This window comes from Antedon bifida, chromosome 4 (genome assembly GCF_963402885.1).
Source record: "Antedon bifida chromosome 4, ecAntBifi1.1, whole genome shotgun sequence".
Taxonomy (NCBI): domain Eukaryota; kingdom Metazoa; phylum Echinodermata; class Crinoidea; order Comatulida; family Antedonidae; genus Antedon; species Antedon bifida.
In genome coordinates this window covers 386,464-406,053 of record NC_136229.1, presented here as the reverse complement: position 1 = coordinate 406,053, position 19,590 = coordinate 386,464, and the positions used below count along the sequence as shown (strand labels likewise).

Here is a 19,590-nt window from a genome sequence, read left to right as displayed (position 1 = left end):
TGATTACTGCCCTCAATTTATTTTAAAAGTTTATACTAGTCTTTTGTCCAGAAACATGAACATATTTTTGATCAATTATAATAATAATGCGTTTATCTTCTTCTCGTAATTTATTCTGAAACATGTTTATGCGTTAATTTGAAAGAATTGTGATAGATTGTGCTGTCAATAAAAAAGGGAATGGGAATAAATGTTTTTTGCTAAATTAAACAGCGACTGGATTTGAGCACGAGCCCTCTGGGAATAATCGCGAGAGGTCTTTTGATAATTTTCCCATGCTCGATTACTAAGCGACGACCGGTGATACCGCATAAAATTTGAAGATGTCGACTACAAAACCCCTTGTTGTAGGAGGAGAAAGAACAACTGGTGCAACTGTTCGCACTCAAAATGGTTAGTTTATATATCTGTGCTATTTTCCCATTGTAACATTCTAATAAAATCATAATATTTAAGCATTTTATGGCAATTTTTGTTAACCTCTCCGATGATCAGCCATGCGTAACGTAGGCCTAGCCCATCGAACGTTGGGGGAATATTCTAGAATTCGATGAGGACAAGGCGTTTCCAGCCCAATAGCCACCATGCAAATTGGAGGTTGATTCATGGGTTAGGCTTAAACATCAGTAACCTAGTGGTACTACAGTACTGTGCAGTAAAATATTTTAGTTGGCAATGAACAAAAGAAACATTAAAACATTTATTTAAATTAATTTAAATTTGAAAAAATTATTTCTGTTTTATTAATTTTTTTTTTACAAAATAATTAAGCATGGAGAGGAGTTAAATAAGTTTTTGTTGTACTTTTCTGCATTGATTGAATGTTTTACCTTTGTGAACTTTAGAGACTCAATGAATACTTAATAAATAACAAATTACACTGTGTTTGAGTTGATAATTACTGTATTAATTAGGTCTAGGCCCAGAGAAGTATTTTAGTCTAGGCCTATGCTAAATAAAATGAATAAAAAAAAAATAATAATCAAAAATTTGTTTACAGTCATGGCAGCAGCAGCAGTAGCCAATATTGTCAAGAGCTCTCTTGGACCTGTGGGGCTAGATAAGATGCTGGTGGATGATGTTGGGGTAAGTTGTTTTAATTCCCAGAACAAAAAAGTGTGGTGTGCCCAAATATGGTAGTGATATGCTCAAATGTGATAGTGATATGACCAAATATGGTAGTGATATGTCCATATATAGGCACATCACATTTTTGTGTCATAGTTTGATAGTGTAGACAGCTTTACATTGTGTAAATCATATTTGTTGTTTGATTGACAGGACGTAACCGTTACAAATGATGGCGCCACAATTCTTAAGTTGTTGGAAGTAGAGCATCCAGCTGCCAAGGTTCTGGTAGAATTAGCTGACCTGCAGGATCAAGAAGTTGGAGATGGAACTACATCAGTGGTAAGAATTAAATAATTTGACAAAATTGCTTGCTCACTTGGGTTGCCCATTATTCCAGTTGGATATTTCAAAACTATCACAGATTTGGTAGTGGATAAAATTTCGGAATTTCCAGATGTGTCTGTATATTCAATAGAGAATGTTGGTTAATACACTGTAAGCTATATTCTGATCCATATTTTGTAAGTACTGTGTACAACTACAAAAATATGTTTTCTTACAACATGAATCCTGCATTTGTAAAATTAACATTTTAAATAATGTTTCATGTTTTCTTTTTAGGTAATCATAGCTGCTGAGCTTCTAAAACATGCAGATGAATTAGTCAAACAGAAGATCCACCCAACAACCATCATCAGTGGATACAGACTTGCTTGCAAGTAAGTATGCACTCAAACAGATACTTAGTTGCCCAGACAGGGGTACTGTACAATTAAATCAACATATAAATGAAAGAAAGAAAGAGAAATCACAAACTGATAAGTTTATACTTAATAGTTCAACAAGCCTTTGTCTGGTTGCTTAAGTTGGTTGCTTAATTGATCATGTTCTTGTTTGTTTACTTTACCTAGGGAGGCATGCAAGTATATCCAAGAACATCTTACAATAAGTACAGAAGATCTTGGCAGAGAAAGTGTCATCAATGCAGCTAAAACCACTATGTCATCTAAACTAATTGGCAGGTAAGTAACTGCTCATGTTTAAGTATTTGCTTATTTTTCCCATCACCAAAAACTACCAAGTATTTGCACCTACTCTACATTCCTGTAAACCAATTTGAATTTGATTGGTGATTTTTTTGTAGGGATAATGAATTTTGGTCCAACTTGTTGGTTGATGCAACAATGGCTATTAAGACAACTGATGCTAAAGGCAACTCTAGGTACCCAATCAAAGCCATCAACATACTGAAAGCACATGGACGTAGTGCTACTGAGAGTAAACTAATCAATGGTTATGCACTTAATTGCACCGTTGCATCACAAGGTAACATTTTACTTATGATATTTAATACAAATTTGATGGAATAAAATAATATCTATACATTTTTTTTTATATATCTAAATTAATTTGTTTTTAAAATGTAATCAGTTCATCACCCCTCTTGTTTAATGTTATTAAATGGCTTCAGAGGCTTAACCTAACCCTGAGACATGCCAAAGTTGTTTTTGTTTTTACACCATTTTAATTCTGTTTAGGGAGGAAATTTCCAGAATTCAGAAAATCACTGAATACAACATTCTTTTTAATGTCCAAGAAAATGGAAATTTACTCATGGCTGCAAATTATTATTATCTTAAATATTTTAAATTATTATCCACACTACAGTAACATGATTCACTACTAATTAACTAAACTACTAACTAGCTACTAACTAAAATATGTTATTTTATTTTGTAGCAATGAAGAAGCAGATCCAGAATGCTAAGATTGCGTGTCTAGACTTTAGCCTACAGAAAGCAAAGATGCATCTAGGTGTGCATGTTATTGTTGACGACCCTGAGAAGTTAGATGCCATTAGGCAAAGGTTTGTATTTTATAGTTTTAAATTTAAAACCCCTATTAAGAGTTAGGAGAACGCCTTCCCCTTAATATAATATATTTCCCCTTGTCCCTAAGGAGGTGCTACAATTTATACATTATAAATACCCACCACCTTTCTGTTTTTCTATGATCATTTTTCTGTATTTTATACAATATATTTTGTGAACAAATTACTTTAAAGTTTGTTATTATTTAAATATTGTGTATGAAATTGGTAATGTATCTTTGACAGAGAATCTGACATAACCAAAGAACGAATTCAGAAGATAATTAACGCCGGGGCAAATGTGATCCTGACCACCGGTGGGATCGATGACCTTTGTCTGAAGTACTTTGTAGAGTCTGGAGCTATGGCTGTTAGACGGTGCAGGAAGCAGGACTTAAAGAGAATTGCTAAAGCTACAGGAGGTAAGGGGTAGTTTAAAGTTTTATCTGTTTAAATCATCTTTTGACATAGAATAAAATTTATTGCAGGAAAGAAAAGTGGAATGATCTTTCCATGATGATCAACAAAAACAAAATATATTTACTAATTTTAATATGCTTGCTTGTTAACATTTCTTATGTTGTGTTTTTTGCAGCACAACTATTGGTAACTCTAGCTAACTTGGAAGGTGAAGAGAGCTTTGACGCCAGCATGTTGGGTCATGCTGAAGCTGTAGTACAAGAAAGAGTTTGTGATGATGAACTCATCCTTGTCAAAAAGTAAGTCGGCATGCTTAAGATTTCTATTGCTCATACCTACCACTTTTTAAATAATACCACTAAGATTGCTTATACAGTTGACTCTGAACATTGGAACTTTCTTAAAACCAAACTTTTTTGGACCTTAAAGTCCAAAAGGTCTTGCATTTATTTTTACTATTTAAAACGCATTTAAAGTACCAGAATTTCTTGTAAATCAGACATTATGCCAGCGCAAGGATGTTCGGTATTGAGAAAGTTGAAAAACGTTTAGCACGACAGCAAAGATAAATATATGTATATATTTTATAATTAATAATTTTTTGTAAAAATCACTGTATCACAATATTATCATTATTATGAAAAAAAAAATATTACGATTGATTGAATAAAGTTCACAAGAAAATTTAAAACATTAAATTTATTTGCAGCCCCAAAGTAAAGAGTGCAGCCTCCCTGATTCTACGTGGAGCTAATGATTTCCAATGTGATGAGATGGAGCGGTCAGTCCATGATGTATTGTGTGTTATTAAACGAGTATTAGAAAGTAAAACAGTGGTACCGGGAGGAGGCGCTGTGGAAGCTGCTCTTTCTATCTACTTGGAAAACCTGGCAACCTCATTGGTAAGTTATTTGGGTAAAAAAAAATCGTCAGTTTTAAAAATAACCTAAGCAAATATTTTTCAATTTTTGCTTCAATCTATTCTATAATATGAGCTGGTTGATAAATATAGCCTTCTCACTCTTTAAATTTTACAAGTACTGGGCTTTCTGAGAGAACAGTCTTTGACTGAAGAGGTCCCCAGTATAAAGAAGAAATAAATTGAACATTATTTGTTTTTGAAGTTATGTTTTATAGTTTTTAGAGACAGTTATTGTTATGTTGGTTATGCTTATCTGATTTAAATAAGGGTGAGAATAGAATTATACCATTGTTGGAATAAAGTATTGTTATTTAAATGTTCTTTTCAGAGTTCTCGTGAGCAGTTGGCAATAGCAGAGTTTGCCAATTCATTGTTAGTTATCCCCAAGATCTTGGCTGTGAATGCAGCTAAGGATTCCATTGACTTGGTGGCCAAGCTCAGAGCCTATCACAACCTGTCACAAATGAAGGCTGATAAAGCACACCTCAAATGGTAAGAACTGGTTTATTACTGATAATTAAATACTGATCTTAAACTCTGTCTACACTATCAAACTAGCTTGACAAAAAAAGTGCAAATATAGTAGTGATATGCCCAAATATAGTAGTGATATGACGACATGTTCATATATGGGCACAGTGTAGACAGTTTGTAGAGGGCCTGGTCTCAATTTCTTTAGTTTCCAGTTAGGCTGAGGAAGATTAATTATTTATGTTTTCTATCAGGGTTGGTCTTGATTTGTATGAAGGTGTAGTACGAGACAACAAGACAGCGGGAGTCTTTGAACCAGGTATCTGTAAAATCAAATCACTCAAGTTTGCTACAGAGGCAGCCATCACAATCCTACGTATTGATGACTTGATTAAACTAGCACCAGAAGAGAAGGAAAAGTCGTACAGTGATGCTGTCCGAGCTGGAGAACTCAACGGATGAGCAAAGGGTGCGGAAAGGCCAATTTGTGAGAAAATGGTGGGAAGTGCTGGGGCCAAGATTTAATTACTGCATACTGAAATCCTGAATTTTTACTTATATAGTACATACATGCCAAATTGCTTGATGTTGTTCAATTGCAACTCCTAAGTTCAATTGTTATACATGTCAAGAATATTCTTTAAAAGCTTATAAACTCCAATACTTGTGTGGTGGTGATGTGCTTAGTGTTCCAAATTAGCCAATGCAATATCTTAAGTTAACCGCTCATTATCTAAGTTCATGGTTCGGCTTTCCTTGTCTAACTAAGTATGCACCTGGTATGGTGTTTCATACAGGTGCACATTGTACACCTGTGTGGTAGAAATCTGAATATTTGTAGGTCACAGGTGTCATTACTGAAATTACTGCAGCAATGGTGAGGAGTGAATCATTTGTTGCAGCTATTAGTTTCTTCATTAATGTTAGTGTTTTTTGTATTGTGAGCAATGATGCTATATAGAAATAAATAATTGCAACGCACTGTATTGTTGGTTATTTTATGAGCGACATTTTATGATTCATTCATTTTCTTTAGTTGGTAGGTAGGTAGGTAATACCCTTTCACATCGTATTGAAAAACTCCGGAATTACACACACCAGAATTTTTTATGGTGTACTCCCCAGTTTGTGTAAACTCCAGCGATATAAAAGAGGTATACATGTACAGTTACTAAATTTGAATAAGGTCTTCGAAGTTGTCATAAATTTAATTTTATTTAATACTTCCCAATGAATATAAATGTATACATAAAATGATAAATATTATATAGAACACAATATCAATGCATTAATAAATAAAAATTAGGTTTAAATTTGTGCAAAACTGGTGCACAAATCTATCTATTCTTGAGGTAATATGTCATGTTTTCATAGACTACAAATGTGATACAGCAAGCTGGTGTGACACGTAACAAGTTGGGAAACATTCCTTTGTAGAACCCTCTCCATCTCTCTTTACTGAAAAAAAAGAAAAAACATGGAACTATGTTGAAGGCATTCACATTTGGTTTACCTATTATAACTTACTTTTTTATTTTATTTTAAAAATTTTAATTCAACTACATCCAACAGCGATAAATCTCCAATTAAAGGATGCCTAACCGCTATCTGGCATAAAGCTAAGCTTTGATTTGAGCTGGTAGATGGAGATAGTAATTTAACTAATGACTGGAATATGTATTTTATCCAAAGTCTGTTATATCACAAAACAGAAGCTCACTGTAACTGCATTGAATTTTTTAACAGTACTGTATAATCTGATTATTTTGAGACAATCTTTCTTGTCTTTATTCATATGCGATTTTAAGTGTTTTTTTATGCAAACGGTGTTCACATTTTACTGCAAACACAAACCAGACAAACTATAGCTGTAAAGTTCATACTAACATACAGAATACTTATACCGGTATGTTTTAGTTAAGTTCATACTCATACTAAGAATACTCATACCGGTATGTTTTAGTTAAGGTAAGTTCATACTCATACTAAGAATACTCATACCGGTATGTTTTAGTTAAGGTAAGTTCATACTAAGAATACTCATACCGGTATGTTTTAGTTAAGGTAAGTTCATACTAAGAATACTCATACCGATATGTTTTAGTTAAAATAAGTTCATTCTAAGAATACTCATACCGGTATGTTTTAGTTATGGTAAGTTCATACTAAGAATACTCATACCGGTATGTTTTAGTTATTGCATCAAGCGTTCCTGAGTAAGTGGTATGGCGGTCTTGAAGTCTGGATCTAACTACTTGATATGGGTAAGTTGTAACGACAGCAAACATCTTAGATAGTGCAGCGAAGGCTATGTACTCTAGCGGATTCTGTCATAAAAAAAATGTATAAACAAACGTAAATTGTGTGTGAATGTAAAGTGCATATGCTCCATGGAATTGTAACAAAAAATAATTGAAACCATTATCAACATTTTGAAGTCATCAATTGGCATTTACTCAAAGGATTCCACAAATGTGAAAATAGACACCATCTGTGATGTAACCGCTAACTGCTGGCATAAGGTAAGTACGTACTCAAGGATATAATAACGACTATAAAATGCCATTTTAGTTATTTATACTTTAAAAGAAAGTAATTCTACTAAAAGGATGTTTCTATTCCATTATGGAACAATTCCCCAAGTGAAATATTTGTGTTAAAGTTGTTTCTTTTATTGATTTACAGTACAATAAGTATACACTTAAATGTGAACTTTATCTTACTTGCAACTTATTGACCTCTTGACCTTTATACAAAGCATAATTCTTTTTTAGTTCTTCATATGCCATAAACTGCAATGCACCATGGGATACTCCAAATAAGCCTGGTAATAAACCCTAAGTAGATCATTAAAGTATAAATTATAAGTTATGGTTTTTCCTTATATCTTGTTTAACTTGGCTTTGCTGATATAAATGTTGTGCTTTTTCCAGTCCCTCTTCATCGATTTTCCTCTTAAATATAGTAATATATGGCTGTATTGATGGTGATGAACACTTGCAGACACTGCAACAAGGCTAGCTTTGATCTGAATATAGTACTTTACTCGTCCCTTGTAATCACTCAGTTTGTAAATACCTGTTATTAACCTCTCTTCATCATTTAATGTGTTTATTATTTATAAAATGTGTAAACCCACTACACATTTCGAAAGATGTACCAGGTTCTTTAGAGTGCACATGAGCTAGCTGTGTACACTGGACGTATGGTTTATAGTCCTTATAGTTCTACCACCAGAACCATGAAGTGAGTGAATTGAAAAATGAAGTGTACCTTGTATAACCCTCCTAATCCTTCAAAGCGGTAGATCTTCCGTAGTGCATCTAGCATACCTGTATACTTAGCACTACTTGATGCTACACCTATATTGTTAACTCCATCATATTGAAGACACAAACGAGTCTTGACGACCCAGATAGGATTCGTTATAAATAATGTTACAACTCCTGATAAAAAAAAAGATATATTACAGTATGTTAATTAGGTCACTACAAATGAAATCATTCACTCTATTAGTAGTGTAACGGCTATGAGCGCTCACTGGCTAAAAGCAAGGGTCTCAGAGCATGAGCAGCCTAATGCAACTACCCAGCGTTGGAGGGCCCGTAGGAGTGCTAGACCAGGGGCCTTTTCCCCATGTTACGCCACTGTACTCTATGTTACATTCTGTAGCATTGTGTGTATAACATGTTGATTGTGTCTTCACCTGATTGGGCAGCAGCTAACATGTGACGTCCTGGTCCTAATGATTTCATTTCCTCACCCTGCATGTAACTTTTGATAGCATTATAACTGGAATGAACAAGAAATAATTAGGATTCAAACTTACATATGGTAGATAAACCAGTTATAACTGGATACAGTTAGGCATGATGAGTTATATATACAGTTCAGGGGACACTTTCATTTAAGAGAAGAACAAGGGAAAATGTTTTAAGATTACACATCATCATGTCCATATATGGGCACATCACATTTTTTTCTATGGGTGGGGGAGGGTGGCGTAGTGTTTATTCAAAGTGGAATGTTTATTCATTTTTTTGCTGCATAAAGTTTGATAGTGTAGACAGAGCTTTAGAAATGAATGAAAAAGTACTGTATTATCTGTACTGTACTTACAAGAAGAAATAGAAGCCCCATGATGCACCAGCACCCCAAATGTTTGGTGTGACTCCTTGGTACAATCCAATGTATCCCTGCTTTCTAACGATTGATTTAAAGGCTTGAACAAAACCGGTATAAGTGGGACGAACAATTATTCCATCATTCACTATAACAAGTCAAAAAGAAGAGGTAAATAATATTATTAAATAAATGAGACATACAAAGTGTTTTTAATTTGACAGCAGAACCAGAGTGTGTTACTAGTGTTACGTGTATGTAGGATGCAAGAAATAAAGCTATATATAAGGTCGCTATATATAAGGTCTAGAATAGAAAATATTTCTAGGTATATGGTTATAAATCAACTGCTTTTTTATGCCCAAAAAAGCACCAGTTGATTTACTCCAATAGTAGGCCTACAATACCCGTCTTTCCAACCCGTCTTTCCATTCCTCGTTACCCGTCTTGTCAGCTTCTCCTCAACTCCTCCATCCACCATGATGGACCTGGTCCATCACTAAATTTCTAGCCTAGCTAAATGAACTCTAAAAACATGTGCAAATACCTTGTAGTCTAATTTTTAGTAAATCAAAAGGATGTAGAACCAATGTTGACAGAATACCACCACTGATTCCAGCTACAAAGTGTTCATAATTGAGTCCTTTTAGTCCAGACATCATATAATATAAAATAAAACGAATCGATGTCCGATGACATTACGTTTTATTTTACCACCTTTACCATGCTGGTTGTTTGCCGCCCTCTTTGTTTGATACAAAATAGGGGAATCCCCGGCGTGAAGTAAACAATAATTATTTGCATATGAATTAACTTTAATTTTAAATGAAAACAACGTATTTGAAGGAAACGACAAATTAAATTACTTTATAATCGTTTTATTTTTTTCTGTCTCAAATGTTTATAAATCTAAATACTTTGTCATCGATTTACGGTCAATAAATAATATTTATTCAATGATTCTTTCGTTTATTCAGAAAAAAAGTTATACACATTGTAAACATAAATAATCTATGTAATCCTTTTCCTGATTTTAATTGTAAAATAGCAGATCTACATTTTTATTTATATATATATATTTTATATTTTGCTTAATTTAACATTTCAGTTATTTTCTATTTTTCAAATTTTCTTATTATTTTTAGTCTTATGTAATTAATTTTATTTTTTTCTTTTACTTTTCTGTTCTTGTTGTTTTTTGTATATTGTATCTGTTCTGAGGGTCCCAAATGATCAGCAAATGCTGGATGGATCACCCTCATTAAATATGGTTAAAATAAAATAAAAAAATAAATAAAAAATAAAACATAATAGGCCTATACATGGGAAGGACTAAAAAATAGTCAGAACTAATCAAGTTCAGCCCTTAAATGATATTCAAGTTCAAGCCACATTCCTATTTTTGTTTACAAAGAGAATCGGCAGAAATTTGGAGAATGAAGTTATACTTTCACGTTTCACTTTCAAGGTTTTTAAAATTAAATGTATAAACAACTCTTGGGGTTGATTACATAGTCAGTTATTTATACTTTATGACGTAATGTAAGATGGAACGCGCCTCGAAGATTCCAACAGTCGAAGAACCAATCACATATGTTGTTATTACGCTACAGTTTAGGTTATCATTAATAACAGAGATCACTTCATGGAAATGAAGGTTATGAGACACCCGTGGAGATTGGATGGGGTTGTTAACACGATTGGAACTAAGCAAAAACATTTGAAAAATAAACTCTGATTGATATTAGGAAAATTAAATGTAATTATAGAAGAATTTAACGATAGTGTCGATACGCCATTTTGATGACGAATATTAAATTAGGATATATGGTTAATAATAATGATGATAATAAATACTAGAATTGTGTTGATGATAATAAGTAGGCCTATTATTTGAATTTATTTATAAAATCATAAATTACATACAAATTTAGTGACAATTAACTGAATGATAATATAACAGAGAAATACATTTATAGGAGATTTTCAACAGTGACATTTTTCATTTTCAGGATCGGATAGCCCTAAAAGTTGAAGCTCGATTAGGATCCTTCAATCATGATGATGATGTCACGACGCTCGCTGCAACATTGTGGAAGGATGAATGCTAACTGAGATTATTATGATTTAGTTAATATGCTGTTGTAGAGAGGAACATCAATTCAATTACACAAATACTTGTAGCATTCGATAAAAAAAATCGTTTTGACCTTCTTTTGACACGGTTTCCGATAACGTTAAGGATTCCTATACGTTATTAACTTATCGCTTCAATTACAAAGGTCACTGGACAAATAGCTTTAGCTAATTAAATATTTTATATCAACTTTGATTTATCATTTTAATTCCATAGACCACTGAAGACCAAACATGCCTATCCTAAATCGCCTGTTTATTTTTATAATCTAATTTTTAAAATATAATAAAACAATATTTAAGATTTAAATATTAATGAAAGATAGCGAAAGTCCGACAAATTATAATTAAATGGCCACTAAGCCATGGTCGGTTGGTTCATTTTAGTGTTTCGGTACAACAGACGTACCGTGGCAGTGATGAACACAGTGGCCACCTTATATGGTAAATACCAACTCGCTGATGAGGCTTGAAGTAAGCAACCGATCGTAAGCCTCACTGTAGCTTCTGGTATTCGCGTAGAATAGCAGAAGAACGGTTCTTACTGGATTTGTGTTAATCTTTTCGTTATGTACCGAACCAGGTAAGAGGATTAGCCTAGGATTAATATTTTTCGTCATGAATATTTTGGAATTATTATCTTCTTAAATCATTTAATTTTGATTTTATGATATTTTATCAGCAATAAGTGTGTACGTTGGAATTACAGTTGGACTTATGCAACGTTTGGAATGTTGTAATCAATTATATCATTGCCTCTAGAATCAGCTTACTTGTCATAAGTTTATTCATTTTATTCAATTATCATAGGATTTATGTACGGTATTTTTCTTTTCGTATCATTATAAAATGTCAACAGAAACAACGTTTTATATTATTTCATATCTAAGTATTTGTACTTAAAATACAAATGAATGAGAATAATAGCGATATTAAATAATTTTCGAATAAGAATATCGTTTGTATCGCAATGTTAGACAGAGGTGTATTAATTTTGTCGGTCCGTCCAACACAATTATTATTGTTTATTATTTATACAGAAACAAACTGTGGTAAATAGGACCAGGGCCACTTTAAATGCATAATGTCTTTTCTATGTTTCCTATACTGTTGTATATTGTCTACATATTCTCTACAATAATTAGTCAAGTTTAATAATTATATTGTATTCACATATATTGTTTTGTATGGTGGTTTCAATGCATCCAATGAAAAATTAGCGGTGTTAAGTTTTACAGCATACACAATTAAAATATACAATATTATTTTGATTTCTATAGTTAAGAGCCACTAAATATTATTTACAACTCATAAACAGTAAAGCTTAGTTCCCACTAGGACGCAATAAAAAGACAAGCAACACAAGTCAGCGAAAGATTATTCGAACTGTCATTTGTCATTGGTCAACTCGTTTACGCTGTACTGTGCGTACGTCCAATTGCTTTACGCCTTTCGCTTGGTTGCCACTAGGACACAACCCAAGGACGTAAGCGCAACGCAAGCGAGTTGACCAATGACAAGCGAAAATTCGGATAATCCATCGCTTGTGATTGGTTAAATTGCTCACTTCACGATTACGTCGTTGCGTTACGTCCTAGTGGGAACCAAGTTAAAAACACGCAACATCAATTAAATAAGTGGTTGTATGTAAAATTGTATATTTTATAAGACCGTCCAGTACATTTTTTGATGAACTTTGCAGTTTTATTTTATCACCCTTAGATCTAGAATGTTATATTTTGAGTAGTATATCTGTCTCTTGATATTAATCGTTGTTTCTATAAAAAGCACGCGCGCGTCATTATTCTATCATGTTTTGGTCTTGAACAAATATCAAAAAGGCAAGTCTATGTTACGTTGATTGATTGTAATTTATCGTAAACTAATTTTAGACTACAAATGGAATGTGTATGTCATTGGGTTTTTGGTTTATAAAAAGTGAGATGTTACGAAACTTCAACAACATTCTTTCGTCATACATGGTATTTATATCGAATACGGTATTCCTGATATTGCCATTATCTTGCTGCGAGTCATTGGATTTCTGCTGCAGTTACTGCGGTAACCAATTCATGTTGATATATAATAATATCATATTCCATTGCATGCTTTTGTTGTTAATTTTGATAATGACAACAAAATGTCTAAATTCTAAATTCAATTTGTTACAATACCAGCACTTCTTACTCATCCTACTAATGGAAGGCGCACAACTAGATATAGTATCTTAGGACACTTCCGTAATACATCATCACATGTGTTTCACATAATATAACAGATCATAGACAGTAACCTAAAATTAGGCTTGGAAAATTTTAACTTTTAATTAGTTTTCACATTATGAAAATAAATTAGGCCTATAGGTAAATTGTGTGTGACGTCATGGAACCAATTTCCAATTTTATTTTGATGAATGGCTTGTGGTTATTGGCTATGACAGCTGTGATTGGTTGATTTTGACGAGACGTGACACGCGCATTGACGGCTACTTGGAAAGTGAGCCAATTTTTCACAGTTATGATTTTGATAGCAAAGAATGTACTTAAAGTGGCGTTCACACTGGGGCACTAAAGCGATATTCACGACACGTATAAAAATATGTTCACACGCGCGTAAATGCCTTGAGATTACGTACATCTCTGGCACATAACGCTTTCTTTCTGTCTAGAGAGTTGCGTGTGTGAATATGGTATTGGTTTAAATTTTAATGATAAAATAAAAACTTCGTAAAACAACCACAATGGTAGCCTCAATATGTGTTATTAGGCCTACAGATAATAATAATTACGACAATCTACAGAAAAATTGTTAAAGTTAAAATTGTATAGTAATGTAAGACTTTTAAATATGTTTATTATCATAAATCCTTAATTATCAGCCCACGCAACTTAATTTAGGCCTACTGATTTAAGTTGTACAAATTAAAATATTAAACTCCCCCATAGTTAAGGAACGGCAGTACTTATCTGTCTTACCCCTAACCTAAGGATTGTATAATACTTTTTAAATATTTGTAGAATTATAATAATCTTTAATTATCAGCCCACGTAAATTAATTTACTGATTTAAGTTTGACATATTAAAATGTTAAACTCCCCCATCCCACAAACGGCAGTAAATTATTTTTACTGTCTTACCCCTAACAAGAAAACAAGAACATTTAAATAGTTATAACATAATAAATCACTTTTAAATTATTCTTAAATATTGAGTGGGTTCAGCTTAAGGTCGTCAGGATAATGTCGTTCAAGGATTCACAGTTTTGGGTTTGAGTTGAACCTGGTAATTTGATGCATATAGGCCTATTTCATATAGGCCTATTGCATGTACTGAATATCATCACGCATAGGAATGTCAACTATGTTGGTTCGCCCGGCTTCTTGTTAGACAGCGTTAATCAGAGTTGTGCGTGTTCTTCTTGATGGTGGTATAGGCATGCAGTGCGCCATGCATTTCTCTCTCCATAAATAGTTGTCTTATATGTATAGCATAATAAGTGCTACAGGCACATTCGTTCAAATCAACATATTTAATCACTGTAATTTGTGGGGATTTTTGTTAAAATGTACAATGACCTCAAATATTTTATTATTAAAAAAAACGTATATAAACAAGAACAATCAGTGAGTTGAAAAACGCATAAAAAAATCGGGATCCGGATCCGAAACCTGCAAAAAAAGGCTTAAAATAAGAGTCTGCGTTTGCGTATCATGCGCAAAAATCTGCGCTTTCATGTGTATTTCAATAAAATAAATACTGTAGTCCGAAACATACTCTATAATAATAAAAAAAAATGTAATACGGTACTGAAACTGTCTACTACCATGAACCTACATCCATCTTTGTCTTTTTTGTGTTCGTCCCACCCACCTTATTTCATCATACAATTAAACATTTTATTTCATATGTCGGTATTCATTTTTATCCTATCAATAGGCCCACTGTCAATATTATCTGAATATATCAATAATTATTAGTCCACATCCTCCTTATCTTTATAGCATCGTGAATCATGATTACATTTATAAATCAGTATACAATTATTAATATTTAATTATATATTATCGCTATCATTATAGTCATCATCTTATAAACAACATCACCACCATCCAATATTACCAACACTTTGTTTAATCATCACAATGTTATCAATAGTTTCTCAATCATAATGCTTTTGTCATTTTCCTGTTTTTTCTTTTCTAAAATCGTCTTAATATCGATTTCACGTCTATCTATCCCAATGTGCTCGTATCCATTACTAGTCTAATCGTTCTAATTATTAACAGCTCAATATTAATATTTGTCAAGCCAATTCGAGTTTACCTTCATCATATTGTATTTCCGGTAGCATAGGGCTTATTTTAATAAGGCGGCTGTCATATGACAGCAACAGGCGCGCGCGCGCAAAACGTGTTCATTAATTAATAATTAATCGCCACGGAATTCGGAAAATCATATTTTGATATGACCCGGTTAAATAATCATAATTTTATTATGACTGACTTGCTATTATTGGTTCATAATTAATTTAATTAATTTGAATCGTGGTAAACATAGCGGTCTATGATATTTGGTATATGTGCCTATCTACTTTAACATTTTATTTGGAAGTTAGCCCTTAATAGTAAGGTTACCGATAATAAAGTATAGAAACTTAACCGGAAAAACATCTCATTATAAAATATATATTTTAAAATTATCTTTAATTTTCAGGTAAAATGGTGAAAGATACTGGACCTAGTTTCGTAAAGAAACCGTACATAAACCAGAGTGATGACGGGAAAATATTAACATTTGCGTGTAAAGTTGCGGCAGATCCTCGTCCAACCGTCACTTGGCTGTTGAATAATAAAGAAGTTAAAGATGGCGGAAGGTAACATATAAACATTACTCATTTCAGAATGTACACGAATACCTGATTTGTTATCAAGCTGAAATATGTACAATTTGTAAATAAACTTCTTATGAGGAACCAACAAGTTACGGAATGTAACTATAAAAGTTTTTGAACGTTGGTGGCGTAAGCACAAAAAAGCTACCAGAGCCATATATATATGGCTCTGAAAGCTACAATAACAAAGCACAAACAAAACATAAACAATTGATTTGATCCCCATTCTGTTTTCTGCTTAAACCATATTTTGTTGATAAAATTGCAAAGGTAATATATCGAAAGTATGAGAATTGGATAAAGAAATGATATCACTAGTTGAAAGTTAATATATGCTGTATTGTACGCTGTTTTTAACCTAACTAAACCTAGGCTAGGTAGGCTAGGCCTGACTGAACTTCACTGTGTGTAAGTGGGACGACTGTGTCTGTGACCGCGAAAATTAAATGATCTAATTCTAGGCCTAGGCTTGGTAAGGCATTTATAGACAGTGACTAACCTGCAAACAAAGTTCCTCCTCCACCTATCTCGCAGCCTATCTATGGCAAATTTTAATTCAAGACAAAAAAGTTATACTTTTTTAATTGTGCACAAATTATTAAATTAATATTTTTATTTTTTTAGATACACACAAAAAGTCAAACCAGATGGAGGTGACTACCTTGTTTCCATGGAAATTAATGAAATCGCAGAAAATGATGCAGGCAGCTACAAAGTCTGCGTTAAAAATAAGTTTGGTGATACATCCGCAACCATCGCCCTCAACTTTGGCGGTAAGTTTCATTTTAAAATTACGTGGATATTTGACATATATTTTGGGAATTACAAATTTGTTAGCAAATAATATTCCTTGTTTTTAATTTTTAGGTGTTATTGAAGAACAAACTTCTACCAAGAGCAAGTAAGTATCAAGTAGACAAACTAATTATAAAGTAACTTAAGTCTAGACTTAATTAGCCAGAAACCCTTAGCATCCAGGTATGTAAAAATGTGGACCTGGTTCGACATTATTGACAACTTGCATATGTATGATGATGAATGTTGTATAAAGTTTGAATGTATAAATCTAGGGCAACATTTGTACTCAATATAGTCTAAAAATACTATGTCTATCATCTGAGAATAATTGTAGTTGCATACATGTGCATCTGCTATATCTCAAATGACATAACTAAGGCAGTGTGCCACAGAATGCTTAGAGCTAGTCATGTCTTAATTGGTCTGAATGTTGTTAGATCACATTGCACATTTTTGTTGCTGGTGTACATGATGGATTCTTGGCATGTAAGATGATCTTGAAATGTCTTGATAGATAGTCTTATCATTCTGGTGAATGATCAATATATAATTGCTGGTCATGGATCAAGTATAATAATAATTACCACATTTCTATATCACCCTTTTCATGAATAATCATGCTAAAAGGCACTTTACATAGGCGTAGTATATTATTACTCCGGTCATTTTTTGGATCAAACACATATGGAAACATACTCCCATAATAATGCAGCTAGTAATCAGCGCAAAGTTGTGTCTTTATCTAACCAGGTACCCATTTATACACCTGAGTGGAGAGAGGCAAATGTAAGTAAAGTAAGTGTCTTGCCTAAGGATACAAGCAATGTGGTGAGAGTTGGATTCGAACCACGATCTAACGATCAGTAATCCAATGTCCAATACACTGTGCCACACACCCTCTATTATTATGATTATTATTATAGATATACACACCTTCTTTTGTTTATACTTAACAGTAGAAACCCAATTAAACTAAAGATTGGTTGATAGAGATTGGCTGTAATGCTAAACATAATATATTGCTCACTGTTCGTTTGATTTGTCCCCTGAACAGACGTGTCCCACCAGTAAGACAAATAAGAAAGGAGATATCATGGTGGTTTTAAAAAAGAACATTTTACAATATTTATTTGTGTAACGTTGTGTAGAATCATCCAGTGTCTATGAAAACCTATTAATGATGCATAAGCATAATGTAAAGTGCTGTGAGAATGATTTTTATTGGTAAACATGTATAATAATGAGTATTAATGTATAAAAATGAGTTATTATTACAGTATTATTATTATTTATGTTAAATCTAGTGATGTGGATGGAGTGGCACCAAATTTCACAATGAAACCAAAAATGAGCCAATCAGATGATGCGTCCAAACTAACGATAGAATGTGAATTATGCGCCATACCAAGACCGGACATTAAGTGGTATCTGGGAGACAAAGAACTCAAAGATGGCGGACGACTAAAGATTGGATGTGAAGAAGACGGAGAGTTTTATTTTCTTTCTTTAGATATAAACAACTTAAATGAGAAAGACGGTGGAGATTATAAGATTATTGCTACAAATAAATTAGGCACAGCAACCAATACTATCAAGTTGAACTTTGCTGGTAAGTTTTGTTTGCTTTTATTACTTATAATATTCTATAATAATCATAAAAAATATAAATAAATAAAGTTAACATACAATAAATGTCAATGGATGGATGGAGGTCACCGTAAGTGAAATTTAAATTATGGTCTCCGATTTGAAGTAACAAGAAAATGGCATTGGTCTATTATAATAAATGAAAAACAATGTTAATGATAAAATGATGATGATTGCATTATGAACCTTTTAAATAGTATTTTTATTTTCAAATTCTAAAACTAATGTTTTTTTCTGTAATAATTAATGTTAATGGTTCTGCTGTGTTTGCCTTTTCATTGAAACTTGTGTTTTTGATGATTTTAATTTATGATGTTTTTATATTGTTGTGATGTTGATTTTCACTAAATCTGTTGTTCTTTAATATAGCGCACTTTTCAATATCCATGCAATTATGTATTTTAGTTATTTTGTATCCATCAAAAAGCATTCAATGCACTTTAACTGACTTAGTTGGAGCAGGGAAGAGTTAAATTACAATTAATCCTCTTTCCTGGTTGGAGCTTCTATTTAAGAACAAACTTAAAGGCCACCGACTCCTACTGTAGTTTATCATTAATATTTACCTACCTGTACTTCTAATCCAGGGGGAGGGGGGGGGGGGGGGTGGGGAATGATTGTTTGAACTTTATACACACTTCTGTTAACACATACAATTTTGCATGGATGTTGAAGAGCATTTGTACACTGTTATGTCAGACACTATGGAGAGCACAGTAGACTGTGGATTGAGTTCAAAGGTCACATAGCACAGTAGGTTGAATATCCACCTGTTCATGATGAAGTACTCTCCCTGCACCTGACACAGCTTGGCATTTGTGATGTCATCAAATCAAAAATGTCCAATCTCATTCCAATCTTATCCTGTAGTTTATTGCTGGTAAAAGAGAATGTTAAAAGAGACTATTAAGTAAAAAGTATTTACTATCTCTAAAAAATCAATGGCAATTCAATCATGTCAAAGGTCAATTTTAGGCATGATCAAAATCCATTGAATTTGTTTTTTGGAAAGCACTATAATCCTAAAGTAAACTAAAAGTGTAGAAGCACACTAAATTACTAATTTATGGCACCATTAGAAGCTCGAGCTTACAAGATGAAGTTAGATTTACCTTTCTACCTCTTTTATAAAAACTTAACATTAGATGTACTTGCACCTGAAGTTAATATTATTTGTGAAGTACCTGTGCCTTCTCTCAATCTACAACTCTGTGTTACCCATATGTCTGCTTTTATCATTGT

At 32.9% G+C, this 19,590-nt stretch overlaps 3 protein-coding genes across 7 annotated transcripts in view; 2 read left to right on the top strand and 1 right to left on the bottom strand.

The window, feature by feature from the left end:
* The first annotated feature begins 237 nt into the window (after positions 1-237).
* On the top strand, positions 238-5,735 carry LOC144839424 (T-complex protein 1 subunit alpha-like). Its single transcript, XM_078694774.1, has 12 exons — positions 238-393; positions 1,001-1,086; positions 1,282-1,410; positions 1,693-1,790; positions 1,983-2,093; positions 2,216-2,397; positions 2,812-2,938; positions 3,188-3,363; positions 3,537-3,660; positions 4,071-4,263; positions 4,612-4,775; positions 5,009-5,735. The coding sequence occupies exons 1-12, from the start codon at positions 324-326 to the stop codon at positions 5,214-5,216; spliced, it is 1,668 nt and encodes a 555-aa protein (XP_078550900.1). The 5' UTR covers positions 238-323; the 3' UTR covers positions 5,217-5,735.
* A 215-nt stretch (positions 5,736-5,950) lies between these two features.
* LOC144839429 (solute carrier family 25 member 32-like) lies at positions 5,951-9,584 on the bottom strand. The gene is made up of 7 exons (XM_078694779.1): positions 9,424-9,584; positions 8,874-9,024; positions 8,461-8,546; positions 8,028-8,200; positions 7,478-7,591; positions 6,936-7,081; positions 5,951-6,212 (listed from the first exon to the last, which is right to left on the bottom strand). Exons 1-7 carry the CDS (start codon positions 9,536-9,538, stop codon positions 6,092-6,094), a joined length of 906 nt encoding a protein of 301 aa, XP_078550905.1. The 5' UTR covers positions 9,539-9,584; the 3' UTR covers positions 5,951-6,091.
* Positions 9,585-11,501: 1,917 nt separating this feature from the next.
* LOC144839414 (twitchin-like) overlaps positions 11,502-19,590 on the top strand; it is a 58,889-nt gene continuing 50,800 nt past the window's right edge. For all 5 annotated transcript variants that reach the window (XM_078694756.1, XM_078694755.1, XM_078694754.1 and 2 more), the window contains exons 1-5: positions 11,502-11,595; positions 15,726-15,885; positions 16,528-16,676; positions 16,771-16,804; positions 18,006-18,310. In XM_078694756.1, coding sequence (XP_078550882.1) covers positions 15,731-15,885; positions 16,528-16,676; positions 16,771-16,804; positions 18,006-18,310 — 643 coding nt within the window. In that variant the 5' untranslated portion in view covers positions 11,502-11,595; positions 15,726-15,730. The remainder of the gene's footprint in view (positions 11,596-15,725; positions 15,886-16,527; positions 16,677-16,770; positions 16,805-18,005; positions 18,311-19,590) is intronic.

What these genes read in the sequence shown, in the direction of transcription:
- LOC144839424 (XM_078694774.1), top strand. Translation starts at nt 324, where the DNA reads ATGTCGACTACAAAACCCCTTGTTGTAGGAGGAGAAAGAACAACTGGT. An exon ending in AACTGTTCGCACTCAAAATG is followed by an intron (nt 394 to 1,000) that starts GTTAGTTTATAT and finishes ATTTGTTTACAG; the next exon opens with TCATGGCAGCAGCAGCAGTA. An exon ending in GATAAAGCACACCTCAAATG is followed by an intron (nt 4,776 to 5,008) that starts GTAAGAACTGGT and finishes GTTTTCTATCAG; the next exon opens with GGTTGGTCTTGATTTGTATG.
- LOC144839429 (XM_078694779.1), bottom strand. Translation starts at nt 9,538, where the DNA reads ATGATGTCTGGACTAAAAGGACTCAATTATGAACACTTTGTAGCTGGA. An exon ending in GTTAGCTGCTGCCCAATCAG is followed by an intron (nt 8,201 to 8,460) that starts GTGAAGACACAA and finishes TTTTTTTATCAG; the next exon opens with GAGTTGTAACATTATTTATA. An exon ending in GCAATAACTAAAACATACCG is followed by an intron (nt 6,213 to 6,935) that starts GTATGAGTATTC and finishes CTTTTTTTTCAG; the next exon opens with TAAAGAGAGATGGAGAGGGT.